Source organism: Aplidium turbinatum, chromosome 7, assembly GCF_918807975.1.
Source record: "Aplidium turbinatum chromosome 7, kaAplTurb1.1, whole genome shotgun sequence".
In the NCBI taxonomy this organism is placed as follows: domain Eukaryota; kingdom Metazoa; phylum Chordata; class Ascidiacea; order Aplousobranchia; family Polyclinidae; genus Aplidium; species Aplidium turbinatum.
In genome coordinates, this window is record NC_137478.1 from 28500430 (window position 1) to 28516760 (window position 16331).

Sequence of the window (16331 nt, forward strand, 5' to 3'; positions counted from 1 at the left end):
CACTGCCTGAGAAATATACCATTTTAATGATCTTCCCTTATGATTAAAGCTAAAAAACATTGAAGTGTAATAAATTTTGCGTATGTAAAGTATATATTTTTTTTAATTATACCATTTAATAAATGTTCAGTATTATTCCTAGTTAATTATATTCACTTGCACTTATGTTTTAGTATAATAAAATATAGAATTATTTCAAAACTTTTTACAGCCCATCTCACCTAAAATTTAAAGGAAGTCAAATACCTTATATTGATAATTAATTTAAGAAGTTGACGAGTGTCGAGTTGTGCAGGTTGTGTCTGGTATGGTTCATTTCAGAGTTGACATTTAAACATTTAATGAAAAATTTATTGTAGCCAATTGTGGATATTCTTCACCATGGATACTGGAGGTAGCTCGAAGGATACACCAGCGTTAAGCATAAGTGATTTTCCTGGGCTTTGTAATGTAGAAGTTGCACTGAACAAGCTTAAAGAATTAGGTTTGTTATTGAATTTAAACAGACAGCTCAGGCTAGTTACCACATTCAGCCATAGAAACTTATATTCATGTAACATGCAACTCTCATTTTGCATTCCATCAAAACTGCTCCATTCAATATTTGGCTGTGTTTTTTTCACTGTTTAACATTGTGGTGTAAAGTATTACGATCTAGAATACTATGTCATATTCTATTATACAAGAATAGGTTTTAAATATAATGTACAGTGTTTTAGCTATAGTTACCATATCGAAAAGGTAGCTCTAGTCCATATCTTATATTATATATATCATATCTACCATTTGCCATATCTAATCACTATGCCATTCCACGTGGAATAGTTAGAATCAACTTACAAGGTTTATCTTTCAAGCTGTGTTAGCTTTTCTTTTAAATATGTTGTTTTCTTACCAGCTTTTGAAACAATGAAAGAAGATGGATTCATTTCTGAAGAGCAATTGCAAGAATTTGAATCACTTGCTGATGAAATAGCAGAACTGGTGATTTTTAGTTTATCATTAACATATCGCTGTTTAAACTTTTTCTTCTGGAAAAAATCAATGTTTCAAAGTTTGCTTTTAATTGCTTGAAGTGATTCTTTTCATAAGATTGTTTGTCAGTTTGTAACTATTCATATAAGTCTTGTTATTTCAAATCCTATTAAGCTCTGCTGCACTGAATATTTTGGCACATTGCATTTATAGATACGATTATGATTTGATTTTTTTGAATTGACTTTTTTTTATAGATAAATATGATTTGTATGACTGCTTAAACAGGCAAAACAAAGAGATGACATCCACGATGCCCTTGAAATTGAAACCATCAACACCAGTAAGCAGCGAAATGCCATTCAGCTTCTTCCTGGCCAATTTAGAAGAGAGATGCAAGGTAAGATATGTAATCAAGCAAAGGGAAAAGTTTGATTCCATTACCGGTACTCTGTAAAACCATCATTATTAAAACGGTAGCTTTCATACTTGATATCAAGCATTGGGGATAACAAAGTAAAGTTCTCATTATGTCAGTCTTTAGCACTAACAAGAGTAAGGCGGCCAGTTCCTTTTTCTTGCCCGCCTTTCCATTAACTCAATCCAATTCATCCCAACCCAACTCTTCCAATTCAACTCAACCCAATTCATTACACCTTAAGTAGCGGTGAGGATTATTTTTCAACAACCAGCTTAAATCGGGCGTAAAACCGGTATTGTATGTTTGGAAAGCGAGTGTCTTACTTGCTGTGGTATCCCACTGTTGCATCACTGTTAAAGAAACTTACAATATAAAACATTTTTAGTCTTTCATTTCAATTTTCAAACTTCTTTTTGCAAACTGTTTGTTTTGTCAAAACTTTCTGAAAACTTAAAAAAATTCATGTTTTTCTTTGTAGAAGCGGTGCTTGCAGCTCGAGGCATTAACGAAAGTGAAATTAAAGGCCTCAGTGAAAAGTTAAAACTAGTAAAAACAGAGAATGCTTCTCATGATAAAGAAATAAAACAGTTGAACACTGAGAACATAAAGATGAAACCAGAATGCGACATGATCCGCAAAGAACATGATGAAATTATTGCTCTGCTTAATAAGCAAATGTCTGTGAAGTCGAAGTAAGTGCTTTTTTAATTGTTTGTTGAATACCGGTGTAGTCTTGCTTGTGACTGTTGTCAGAAAATCTCCCTGCTACTTATACAAAGTAGTCATTTTATGTATTTTCAAGTCATAAAGTTAACATTCTCTTGATTAATAAATTTTTAACATTGCTTACATTTTAAACCAAAAATGCTAATCAAGATGGTGCCTTACAAATTTTCACTATTGTATTTTGAGAAGTGATTTTGAGCTAATTGCACAAAAAAACATCATACACGCTCAACAATAGTTTACTGTCGACAGAATACAGCGGTATACATTGTACGGTTTATTCATGATGAAACTCATTATTACCACACATATTATGACCGCATTAGTTACTGCAGTGTGAAATCAGTCTTGTGCCAACAGCTGGCAATATCCTTCACACAACACCAGACGTTGGCCATACCAATGGAATCCCCGCCACCGTTTCTGTGCTTTGCCATATAATTTGGAGTGTATTTTTACAGGTTGGGCGTCCTCCCTAGCACCTAACTCAGTCACTTACAGCTGACTGAGGTCACTGTTGTTGTTTGATGTGGCCGGTGGGTGTTGACACCTTATACGTCCTTTAAAGAAGCTCTATGCGGTTTGGTACAGAGACAAACATCATGCCTGACACATACTATCCGATCTCTTCTACTTGGTGGATGTCAAGCTTTCTTCTCAATTTTTCACTTGATACTCTGTCCGCCAGTCGCTTTGAGCATATCGATCTCACCATGACGTTGTCATTATGGCTCAGACGCTTGATGTCCTCCGCAGTGACTGACATAAAGCATTACGCTTCTAACACACACAATCACACATGTTGTACCAACGCGGTTGTATACACGTCCTCCAGTTAGAAAGGAGATACTGCTGCTTGTCGACAATGAATCTTATTTCTACTCCGCACTCAGCAATGGAATGGATTCTGGTAATAATCTACTCAGCTGCACCTTTATTCGGCTGCACTGACACTGTCTGCTTTGTAAGGCACTGAGGAGCAACGCGTATCAGCGATGAATACAACCTTCTGTATCTGTAAAACACACATTGAATAAATCACGCACATTTGTTGCAAGGATTGCTTGACAACAACACTTGTTAACACTTTACTTTGCAGCAAACAGATTGCATTGAATGAGACACGCGATAAGCTTCGGGTTGTCAAAGAACAAACGTCAGAGATTGACACCGGATTGTTGAACTTAGAAGATGACATGATAGAACACAGATCTGAAGCTGATGGCGTCAGGGCAGATTTGAATGTAGAAACGGTAAGATAATATCACTAATTCGCAGGCGAACGTTGCAACTGGAACCAACAAATGTAGTTGACATTTTTCTTAATTGAAATCCTGATTATAGTGACGTCAACGTACCATTCATCAACACTGTAGAGTGTAGAATATACTGTAGATCCGAATGACACTAAAAAAGCATTTTGACAATAGCAAAATATAAAAGCAAAATGACAATAAAAAAGTTTTTCAACGTGTGCTTATTACCACTGTATCATTTTGATGTATATTGTATAGCTGTGCTAACGCTATTACTATTTAAAGTTTGTGATTCCTCGCTCTTTAAGGTACTAGATTGAGTTGCACTTAAATGCAAACAATTCAAATTCAACCCAAAATAGCATGTGCGATTGTATGATAGTTCATTTAAGATTAACGACCAAAACCAGATAGAAATTATATTTTTGTTTGGTATAAGTAAGAAAGGCTCCAACCTACATAATCCTATACAACAATGTGTTTAATGTATGCTCAGATAAATTGTTAGGAAAATTCTACTATGATGCTTAACTATGGTTTTTTATGTTATGTAACTACGATTGCTTTATTGTTTCAGCAACAAACCCAAACAGAGATTGCGGAACAAAAGGAAGCGAACAGTGAAGAAAAAAAGTAAATAATTCATACAGCTCTTTTGCATAAACACTACTTACTATGGATTAACTAAGTATTAAGCCGGACTGCTTTGGTATTGATATAGATCTGTTAGCAAGCCCGCTTGCTTTTAATTTTAATTTAGACATCAAATAAGTTTCTAGCCGAGGTCAGACCTGAAACTCAGAACCCCTTGAACATGATAATGGTAGAGTCTGTGTGCGTATATACTATTCATATTCCTAATGGTACTTCCAAATGCTTTTAAATCAGGTGATGGGTCGTGAAGATATCTTGAGACTACTAATTCAATGATGACAATTTGTTATTACCACAGTAGTTTGACCACAAAATGTTCATGTTAAAGCCCTCCAACATGATTTTGGATTGGTTGTAAGTGACATTTTCTGTTATTTCAAACTACAGTACATTCGTGTAGTCATAGCCTCTTACTTTTAAGAATCATCGATGCTTACTTGGAACAAAGCTTGGATAGAGCTTCTAAGATCGCCGAGCAGAGAAAGGTATCTTTTTAACTACATGTTTTACTTTCCTCGATTAACTTTGGTAGCATTTTGACTCTTGGTGAAGCCATCTTGGATTTTTGGTAAGCCTTAAAAAGGCAGCCATCCAAACTGCTGCATGGGTATCAATTGTGGTATATTGCTTGTTCAAGTATCGTCTGCTGTAACCTACTTTTTGGTACTTGTATTCCAATATGCTTCATCTACATTCGACAATTCATGAATAACACACTTAATCTTATTTAATATTACTGCCATGGGTAGAATGTTTCTGAATTTGTTAAACCCGACCTGAACATCCCAACTGGCAAATCAGTCCTTTTTTTTTTACATTGAATCAATGTGAAAAAGGGCTGAGTTGCCAACTGGGATGCTGTCACGCGACAGCAGCAATATTTCTAATCTTATGATAAAGCAGACCTACATGTGAAACTCTAAACTGCATAGTTTTTTTTACAAGATCGTTGGGAGGTTGGAGAACTCCATGGCACGTCTGGAGATGGATGCTCTCCAGCTCACGGACAAGATCGAACGGGAGCGGAGGAACAATGAGGAAGTTGCCAAGAACAAGTAAGTCTTCCATAAAAATCATTAGGATGATACGATGGCAAGACATCTTATTTTTTTCAGCTTATCTTGCAAATCATCGTCAGCCAGTCATGCCACTGCTGGCAGATGACCTTCACGTGTGTTTCCACGCCATTCTGTCTTTTCCTGTTCTCATCCAGGTGATGCCAATCTTTTCTTCAATGTCATTCTGCCATCTTCTTTTTGTTCTTCCTCCAATATCTTGCAAATAAAGTTGCTTATAACATCAAATCAACGATAACAATAGATTTGATGGTTTTTCTTAAGCTTTGTCCTATTAGTGACTCCTTTGTAATATTATCGTGTAAATGATGTAATCCGAAAGTTCTCCTATTGTTGGGATAGCTTACTTGTCTCTACGAAAGTGGAAGTTCATATGCTCACTTCTCAAAAGATAATTTGTCCGTCGTTTGTGTTCTATTACCTAAAACGAACGTATAAACCCGCAATGAGTAGTTGTCAAACATGAACCTGCATATATTCTATAATTTCACAATGTAGATACTAACGACCTGTTTTAGCCTGATGCTGCGAGTTCGCTGTGGTAATAGCGGTTTGCACTAGCTTTTGGAACACTGTTCCCCAGTCATGTGCTATGACGAATATATTAAATAATCTTACATAAGTACGGCAGCTGTGAATAATGTTAAAGAGTTTCTATCCCTGTATATGTAAAGTACGTTGCATACGCAGTTTTGAAGGAATTTGAATCAACGGGACAACGAATCAAAAGCGGCCCGCTCATGTGCATGTTCGCCCCTAAATATTGATCTGAGAATGATGTTTTTATTTCGCAGCGAGAAGCTGAAAGCCTCATACGTGGATCAAGAAGCGCAGTACAACGAAAAAGTGACTGTCCTGCAAAAGAAGATTGCACTGGTGAGTCTTTTAAGATTGCACTGGTGAGTCTTCTAACCCTGCAGCTCAGATTGCCTCTCTTGTTGATTTATATAAACGCCGTATCCCAGAACCAAGTTCTTCTCTAGACTGCTTCATTCAGGGGTGCCTAATTGCCTAATGGATGGAATAATTTGCAGACAATAACACTTCGACAACCGGAAACTTCACTTTGTCAAACTCGGTGACCGAGCCTCAGTCAGTGGTTCAAAGCCTCTTCAGTGGCTTACAAGTATGCGAAACTGCCAGAAATAATGTATCAGAGGCTTTCTCAGTTCGAAGATAAGGATTCTAACCAACTAAGTTACCTTGTGACAAAACAAACTCTACCTCCTGGTTGCAAAACATTCTGTTTCCTCTTCAACTTCTTGAAACAACACTGCATTGTAGCGTGTCAATTCTTTTATACATCTCAACAACAACACCGCATTGTAGCGTGTCAATTCTTTTATACATCTCAACAACAACATCGCATTGTAGCGTGTCAATTCTTTTATACATCTCAACAACAACACCGCATTGTAGCGTGTCAATTCTTTTATACATCTCAACAACAACACCGCATTGTAGCGTGTCAATTCTTTTATACATCTCAACAACAACACCGCATTGTAGCGTGTCCATTCTTTTATACATCTCAACAACAACATCGCATTGTAGCGTGTCAATTCTTTTACACATCTCAATAATCAGTAGGCTGTCAGGTGTCAGCAAACAATACGATCTGCGTTATATTTTGTTTCAAAATATGATTACGTTTACAATAAACTACCAATTAACTTTCTTACAATAATTTATTGGTGGAATCATGGCTAGGTAGTTACGGTGGAACGTTTCCTAAAGTGAGGTGATACGCAATGAATGTGAGTATATGTACGTAGATATATGGCGAACTGGCAACAGCTGAGCAGGAAAATGAGGGAATACTGAAAGACAAAGATGTCATTCATCTGAAGACTGAACGTGTCCATGCTACCAAGGCGGACCAGTCAACCAAAGTTAAGCTGCTTGCAAACGAGTAAGCTTGCCTGTTATGTGTGTATTCGATTTCGGGCTAGCATGCGCATATTCCAGCCAGCAAAATTCTGCAGACGTTGAATCAATGTAAAAAAAAAGATTTTGCAACATAAGATATGAGTTTTCATCTATTTGCCTAAGTTTTAAAATGTTTTGTTTGTAAATATTGACGTTAGATCAACGAAAAAAAACATGCAAGTTCTCTATTTGTTGACAATTTGAACACCTTTTTAGTTTTGCGTTTCTATAATTGCCACCAAATTTTGACGTTATTTTTGCATTAATTTAAGTCATTTTTATGCAAAAAACAGTGTTGCAAGCATGAAGAAAGAAGTGAACAAGCTCACTGAAGAACATTCCGCAAAGCAACAGCATAACAATAAAATCCTTGAAGAACTGGAAACACTGCAAGAAAATCACAAGTAACTGTAAACTATGCCTGTATCATGGTTAAGAGTGTGTATTTAATTGACATTTCATTGAAATAAGTGTTGCGCCTGATGATTGTTATCTAGCATGAAACCTTGGGTAGATTTTTGTGCCTAAAATTCTAAATTTCAATCAGAGCCACCACTGAATTGTACGAAACCCAAATCGAAGAACTACAAACTACAGTTGCTCAAGAAAAACAGGAGAGGTATGAAGAACTAAGTTACTGCAGAAGAGAATTATTTTAACAAAACGTTTTAAACGACGTAGTCCAGCAACCTAATATTTCTAGTCATGATGATTATTAGCCTAACTGTTTCAATTATCTTATTATTTGTTGCTGTAGGTCACAGGGGTTCTTAACCGGGGGTAAATTTACCCCCTGGGGGTAAATTTCACCTACCGAGGGGGTAAAATTACTGAATCATAAATTAAAGCAAACTTCACTTTTTCAGTTATTAAAAATCTGATAGTGTTGCATTCGATTTTGATTCAAATTTATGCCTAAAGTAAGTTTTCGTCTTTTTCTTTTAGCTCCACACAAGAAGACTGTCAGTTTCATTGCAGCAGCGTATGTGTGCTACATTTTTACCGTACACCACCTAATTAGGACTTCGACCACAAAGTGGATTGCAACTTTGCTAAGATTGCAATTTCCTTTATTTGCATTTCTTGGCATGGTTGACGAACACCACGTTAGCTCAGTGGTTACAAACCCAGCTCAAGATCACTCAGCGCTGGTTCGACTCTCGAAGTGTGCGCTTGAGTAACGCATTTCAAGGATTCTCTCCATTCAGCGGCACCTTGTGGATGGAATAACTCCCCGGCAACAATCGGAAAACTTCACTCTGTCAATCTCGGAAACCGGCCCTGCGTCAAGAGTTGACAAACAAGTGATGCCAAATGCAAAACTACCAGGAATAACCTATCAAGGCTTTGTCAGTTCGAGGATAAAGATTCAAAACCAAACCAGACACGATGGCATCACAAGGGGCCACCAAAACGATGGGGTAAATTTTACTGTTTTCATTCGGCAAGGGGTAAACGAGACAAAAAAGGTTAAGAACCCCTGCTGTAGGACAATACTTTATTTAACAGAAGAATACAATGGTTAGCAGATTTTATTCATTTTAGGGTCAAGACTCAAAAGCAAAGAGATAATTCAGAGAAGGTCCTGGATAATTTTACTTCCGATCATAGTGACTACATGGCAAAGATGACGAGAGAGTTGAATTCTGCTTCAGCTGAACATCAAAAACTTTCTGAAAAAGTAGGTTTGAAAATATTATGGTAATTTTCTATACTCTCGTGTTACATAAAAAACAAATCAATGTTCAAAACAAATCAATGTTCAAAACAAATCAATGTTCAAAATACAATCCCCAGTACACTATTAAGTGTTGCAAGTACTTTTTTTTACAGTTTTAACAAAACGTTTCATTTTTATCAATGCAATTTAAGCTAAAAATCCCCAAAAATAAATTGAATTTAAAAATAAAAATATAATTTTGTAAGTCTTTGTATTGTTTTCTGGAAACATTTTTCAAAATACTTTTTCCATGTTAGCTGAACGTTTTTAACTCCTCATTTTGTAGAGTCTCTTCTTGACTCGGGACACCGAGAGTAATCGAAAGAGGATAGACACTCTCCAGGTGAAGTTGGAGGTTGCGCAAAGTAGCATGGTGAGGATGAAGACTTCTTTGGAGCAGGAGCTCCAAAAGATCACGACAAATATTGAACTTCTTAAGAAAGATAACAAAAAGAAACAAGAATATTATAAAGGCAAGGAAAAGTGAATATTCACAGACATTTCATCTTTGTGATGATAAATCAATGTTTAATGTCGTTGTATTCACAAGAACCTTTAAGCTCATTTTCATTTATCTTTTTTGTGTTCTTGTAGCCGATGGTGTATCCTTTCATTTTCCAGGTTTTTTACTACTATACACTGAAAGGCTGGTGGGATGGCGCAACGGATGGCGTTTGCTTTCCAATTATGCAAACCTGGTTCGACTCCCAGCTTCAGCTGGTTGTTGAAAACATTTCTCACCTCTACCCAGGGTGTAATAAATTGGGTGGGCGTAGTTGCTGAAGTAAAGGCGGCGAGAGAAAGGAACTGGCCACCCTACTCTCCTAAGTGCCGAAAGCTTAGTACTATGAGAACCTTTTATTCTCATACCCGACACTTGGATCAAGTATGGGACCCACCTTTACCCTTTTACACTGAAAGGCTACTAGAGAACAGCCGATCTGTCCCCATCATCCAAGCCACCCAGATCTTCCGCTCCGTTTAGAGGAAGGATTGATGCAATCGTTGATGGTGTGTGTTCCTCATCGCTGCACTTACTGAAAAAATAGAAATATTTTAAATTTACCACTTTCCATTTAATATGCCTGGAGATGAAAAATCCCGGCGGAGACACGTTGTTATTATTAATTCAATTCTGAAATTCGATATTTCAATTCAAATTTACTTTGCCCTAGATTCAAAATGGTTTCGCTTTGTCATTCTGTGTTTGTTTGTTCAGAGAAAGTTCCTCAAGTTGATGAGATAAGACAGGATTCGGAAGCAAGATCCTTGGAATACAATCAGCACAAAAAGGACGTGATCATGATACGGAACAAAGAGAAAGGCTTGATCGAGAAGAAGAAACGAACCATGATGCTGATTGACAAGCTCAATAAACCGATGGTGATTAATAACATTTTGGTGTTATTGATACGTTGAATGATAGATAGATGTTTCTTGGCTGCTGCAAAAAAGATATGCAATAAATCAAAACACAATGTACAGTAAAACTGTTGAAAAGATTACAATTAAAAAAGAAAGAAAATGATAATACCCTCACAGCAGCGGGAGGCTGCGAAGTGACCATTCAAGGTCTTCAAGTCAAGCAGCCACCCCTAAACTCATAAAGGATAATTATAATTGGCTAATTGGGACAAATAAATAAAAATAAATAACATTGAAACTGTCCAAGATAACAAGAAATTAAAAATTTAGTTAGGCCAACGTAACCTATGTTACAATTGCAAGTCTGATTAGTAATTTAGCATTTGCCTAATATGTGTCAATAATTTTCTTTTTGTACATTCTTTTAAAAGTTGTGAAGAAAGATTTACGAATTTCAACTTAAATATTGTTCCAAATTTTTGCCTTATTTTTGCGAATGTATGGTTAGTGTTGAAAATAAGATCTGTTGGCACGTTTGTAAACCCTTTGAACCTAGCATGCTAACTAGTACGTGTACCTTCACTGGCCAGCTGGTTGCGGTCCCAATCCTTGGAAATGGGGAAGGTTGTCGGCAGAAAGGGCATGCAGCCGTGGAAACTATGAGGAAATGAAAATAAGTCGTAAATATGATAAAGAGGCGAAAGATTGGTGTAAGAAGAAAAGTTAGCCCGAAGAAGAAGTGTTTGTGTAGTTAAACTGTCGTAGGGTGTTTGTAACGGATCCTCTTTATTTAGAACTGTTTTCGATGCTTCTTCAACAAGATACGACTGAAATATTCAAATAGCTAGATCAGGCAACTAACTGTTTGGCATATTACAAAGACTTGCATTGCTTCCAGCACCTTTCTTTGAAGAAACGTTCATAACATTTTAGAAACTTCAACTGTTAAACATAACAAGTTTGCAAACCTGTTTAAACTGGTTCTAAGTGCTTTCACGACTACCTTTTACTTAACTCTAATCCGACAACTGGCATTATTTTACAACAGGAAGAGCTGAAAGGAAAGACCACAGCAAAGCGTGCAGAGGGTGTGGAGCAACTGCAGTCCCACTCACAGAGCCACACCGCCTTGGAGAACGACATTTATTGCGTCACTCACCGACTGCAGAAGATTATGCACGAAAATCAAGTCATGCGTGACGTTAGTAACAATATCGTCACTTTCTAATCTTTCAACGTCTATAAACACCCGTAAATTCTTTGACAACAGCTTTTAACTATTTGTTGGTTTGGTAACTTTTCTATCGCTTTGTTATACGCTACATATACAACCAGCTCAGTGGCCGAGTGGTTATTGCCTTTTGTTCTGGTGCTGGTCCATCTGAGATTGATTCCAAGTCGAGTCAAACCGAAGACTTCAAAAACGATACCGATTGTGTTCTTTCTAATTTGGTTAATACTAGAAGCAAACTATTTAAGTTTTAGGCAACACTAGACAAGGATCGATTTGTTAATGGAACACGATTTAATGCGGCAACGGTTTTGAGACTTAAATATTAGTTTTCTCATCTCAGGATTAACATTAACATCAAGGTTAGACGTTAGATGATAACCCTTTTTACCTGATTTGGTTCAGTAGTTAAACTATCACTTTATTGTTTCTACTTTTGCTTTTGTTATTTCTCTAATAAACTTTGTGCGAAAACAAACTTAACGTGTTCTTCCAAAGAACATAAACTGTAAAAACTTTGATTACATTAAAACTTCCTGTAAAAAATATGATTATTTTCGAACCACTAGGCTACCTGGACGCAGTTTAACGTTGTAGCAATAATATTGTCGCAATATAATGCTTAGGCGTTGTCTACAGAGCTGCCAAGTTTTAGAGGAAGAAATACGCGAGCTTCGAGCTGACACCGAAGCTTATGGAGGCCACCAGCACAACCTCTATGATGAGCTGAAGAAGATTGAACTTCTCTTCACCAAGGCATGGGATCTCTGCATGGAGCTAGAAGAAGAATCTTCTTCTCACGTAGGTTGAGTTTTCGTAGTCAAATAGCCATCTTAGTTAATTTTACACTGTTCCTGCACGTTTAAAGTTTCGATAGATTTTACGCCCATTTTTACGGTGTTTCACCTTTTACGTAAGGGTTAGTTGGTTGCTTTTGGATATCAACATTTTCAAAGTATTATTACAAATGTAAGTTGTGTCATCGAGATACTGCACAGACTGAGAACTAGCACCGTGATATTGCAAGTACACGAGTCTAATCAAAATATAAAGAGCCCAGAATGTACTGCAGATACTTAATTCATGTTCAGCAAACGTAAAAAACTGTCTTCATCTTCAGTGCAATGAACGTGTTTGTGCCAGCATTTCAGTAAACCTTTGCCCTGCTAACCTTTGACCTGCAGGATCACATGATCCGTGACGGAATTTCTGCCATCCAGAAGGATACAAAAGAAAGGAGCTTGGTCTTATCCGGAATTGCCAAGGACTTGAAGGGTGAACTCAAATCATTGACTGGCTTTCTTGAGAATGTACAGGACCGAAGGCCTAGAGGTGAAACGATTAACTTTCTAAAATACGAGATTAGTATTGAAACAGGCTGTAAAGGAACTTTGATGATAGTGATTTTATTTACTTAAATTAGCTCTGCTTAGCATTGCACTTGGCATTGTTCCCGATAATTTTGTTCACCAAATCAAACGTCATATAAAAACCGTTATGGTCTACTTAACTATTTCGTAAATACTTAACTATTTCGTATATTCGTAAAATTGTTTGTTGGAAGTCAGTCGCAAGTTTAACTGTTTGTTTGGTGCTTGCTAGCTGGACAAATTTTCCGTCTTTTATCTAAGTAGTTTGTATTGTAGTGACAGTTTTTAGAGGCGTACGGTGTTGCGTCCCATTTTCGATAGCCGCGGGCTAATTTTACAGGAATACACTTTTGAATAGACGTTTCAAAAGAGTGTTTATTTTTCGGTCATTACATGCAGACGAACGGATTTGGGAATCTTATGTTACAATTTTCCCACGAAGAGATTATGGTTTACCGCTGTGACCAGGCATTAAGCACCCTTTGGTGGTATTAATACTATTTATCGCACTATATACAATATATCTATAAAACAATAAATACTCTTAATGTTTCTCGGCAGCCGATTTGTAGCAAGAATTGACAGCGATAGACACGTGTTTGACACATAGCCTTGTGCTGATAGCCGGGAAGAACCCCCTTTCTTCACAAATACTCTTAATACTACAAAGAGTACTCAATGCCAAGCAAAAAAGCCAAGCAGAGCAAGTTACATCAAATATAGTTTTTACGTTCTAAAACCTCCACAGCCTGTTTCATCCTAAAAGGGGATCGTCAGAAAGTTCTTATTCAAATAGAATCTATCTATTTTTATTTGAATAAGGACCTTTTGATAGAAAGTAAAAACTATATTTGATGTACTATATACACTACAGGGTGGGCCAAAAGTAGGCTTGCAGTTATATAACTTACTGTAAATAATGTAAATAATTATACTGTATATCAAATATAGTTATTTCTCTCTAAAACCTCTACAGCCTGTTTCATCCTAAAATAGGGTTCATCAGAAGGTCTTTATTCAAATCGATTGTGCCGTGGCCGAGTGGTTATAGCGCGTTGGGCTCGCAGTCGAGAGCCTGCATGTTCGACTCCAGCCACCCGCACTTGCTGTTGTTTCTCTGGGCAAGAAACTTAACGATAATTGCCTCTACCTAGTGATCGATTTCGAGTAATGGGTAGTACCAAATTTAAGTCATAAGCAGAGTAGACAACCGAAAACAGACATTGCCGTCGGCTGCAGCGTGGGTCAGGTGTACGTCGGAAGGCGTACACCGATGCATAGCGCTCAAGTCCGCTTTCCCGCAATGCAGGGTAAAGATAAACAAACAAGATTCTATTTGAATAAGATGCTTGTGAAAGAGGTTGTACAATGTCCAATCAAAGCCACTGAATGACATTTGTATTGAACCTGGTGTTATATTAAATTAACTGGAGCATCATTGGAGACGCCATGTGATTTCTTAAACTTCATGATTTTAAATATGTAATTGCAGTAATATTGTGTTTTGATGAGCCTCTTAAAACGTATTGATAAAGCGTTTTTTTACAGTGCAATTGTTTTAACATATTATTGCATTATTTTTTTTTAACTTAGACACTCGCGAATCAAGAAGACGCCTCAACGCAGCTCGGAGAAAGAGCTCAGGGTTGCTTGGCGCTGACAAGGAGTTGATGAGTGGAGGAATGAGTTCTTTGCATCGAGGTAGCGGAATCCCTGACCTCGGGTCCAATAGCCTGGCAAGAAGGTTGGGTAAGGCTCGTCGTTTCAGTGCCACTTTGGTCCGGCCAGAACTGGTTAAAACTGGTTTGTCAGATTTCGATCAGCGTTCAAGCTACGGTGAGAGACAAGTTAAAAGATTGCCAGATATTGATGCCTCGTCCGCCATTGTTGTCAAACCCCCACAAGTTGAAGGCATGGTCAACCTTTCAGTACCTGGCCTGTAACAGAAACAAACCAACCAAAACAAGACTAAACCAGTTTTTAGTGACACTACAATCGGGATGTTTTGAAGCGTAAAACTCTCTTTCGACCAAATGGTTGTTGACTGCATCCATCGAGCATCCATTCCATATGGCCCCTACCCGCCGACCTTTCATAAATCCACACCATCTACTTTCCACACCCCGGATCCATGCAACTACTTCTTTACATTACAAAATATTATTCTAAGGCCTAAAGCTAAGTAAACTTATCAGTAGGTCTAAGTATTTTATCGCTTAATATTTGTTCCATTTTATTTTCTTATTTTAGCTCATCTAGCCCCATCTGTGCTTTTATTTTTTGCTTTTCTTCTAAAGTGTTTTTCAATTTCTTTGATTCATGTTATTTTAACCGTTTTGTCCTTACAATAAGCTATCCTGTGGTTAGACAATTATGAACCACGACATACAATTTGATTAATTACAAATCATGGATTAATATTCTTTGCATCCGAGTTGAATTTTGTTCACAATATTTTATGGTTGATGATTTGAGTATTTCAACGATTTTTTTTGTCATTTGTGCCGCTTCAGATTGCTCCCTAACGTGGCTATGTGTATGAGAAGTCTGTATTCCACACTGAATTTCTTTTCCATGTTCCTTTGAATCATGTTGGACAGAAGTTATTTGCTTGTTCTTTTATATTTGTTCAGCCTCACTTTCGTCCAGAAATAGCATTGCATTTGACTTTTTATCTAGTTATTATTGCAATTTTTCTTTGGATCAAATCATTATGTCTTTACCAGAACAAGCCAGTTTTCCTTAGGCTTCAGTTAGGTAAAGTCTATGATCATTGGGTGTGACCCCAGTCGCCTACTTTACCTATTACGTAGCCTTTTTGATTTGTTTCGCTTGATTGCACTTACACCTTGTGGATTTGTATCTGGCCTAATTCAGAACTAAATGGAGGAATTAATAGTATTAAATTTGTTGCATGAAAACTAAAAATTATTTTAAAAGAGCTGCAAAAGTCGTTTTAACCATTTTTATCAGTTCGAGTTCTTTTTTCTAAAGTTGCCGCATGCGTTATTTGTTCTTTGATCCGCAGTGAAAAATTGTGCTTTGCAGACCAATCAGGGGCTAAATGTTTTTGCATGATTTCGGCTTACTCCCAGATTATTGTGAAGCTGTTCATTTCCGTCAACGATTGGAACACTGTGATAGAATTTTTGCAAAACTTATGTACGGTAATAAATGTTGTTGACTGAAAATTATGTGCCGTCTGGTAGACGTTTATGGTGCGATTTTCAAGGAAAGTGGAATTTCGTCGGAAGGATATTCGGCTACGTCTTGTAACAGTCTAATAATCAGATTGCTATCAAAATGGACCCCAAAATAAGGTCAACCAAAAAATTATTTTTTTGTACGAAACAAACGTTTTTGAACTAATCTTTTCATTTAAGCTTGTACGAGCCACGACATATCACATGCCTTTTTTTTCCAGAAACAATCTGTTCCAGCAATGCCTTGTACGTAGAAAATACTTCGTGAATCTCACGACAGCTCAGGTCTAGGTTTACCTTTAGCATACTTGTAGCAGGGAGTTGACTGTCCTTTCACCAAGTCTGTTCCTTTTCTTGGTCCACTGACCGAAACAAGAAAAAACATACTCGATCTCCACAAACGCA

General features: G+C 37.1%; 1 protein-coding gene across 1 annotated transcript; it reads left to right on the top strand.

The window, feature by feature from the left end:
* Nucleotides 1-379: 379 nt before the first annotated feature.
* Nucleotides 380-15902, top strand: LOC145774456 (uncharacterized). The gene is made up of 19 exons (XM_082585711.1): nt 380-484; nt 899-984; nt 1264-1375; nt 1875-2088; nt 3222-3375; nt 3956-4011; nt 4454-4517; nt 4978-5087; nt 5903-5984; nt 6884-7020; nt 7331-7441; nt 7585-7656; nt 8583-8718; nt 9044-9230; nt 9977-10140; nt 11171-11323; nt 11993-12154; nt 12538-12685; nt 14317-15902. The coding sequence occupies exons 1-19, from the start codon at nt 382-384 to the stop codon at nt 14664-14666; spliced, it is 2601 nt and encodes an 866-aa protein (XP_082441837.1). The 5' UTR covers nt 380-381; the 3' UTR covers nt 14667-15902.
* Nucleotides 15903-16331: the final 429 nt, after the last annotated feature.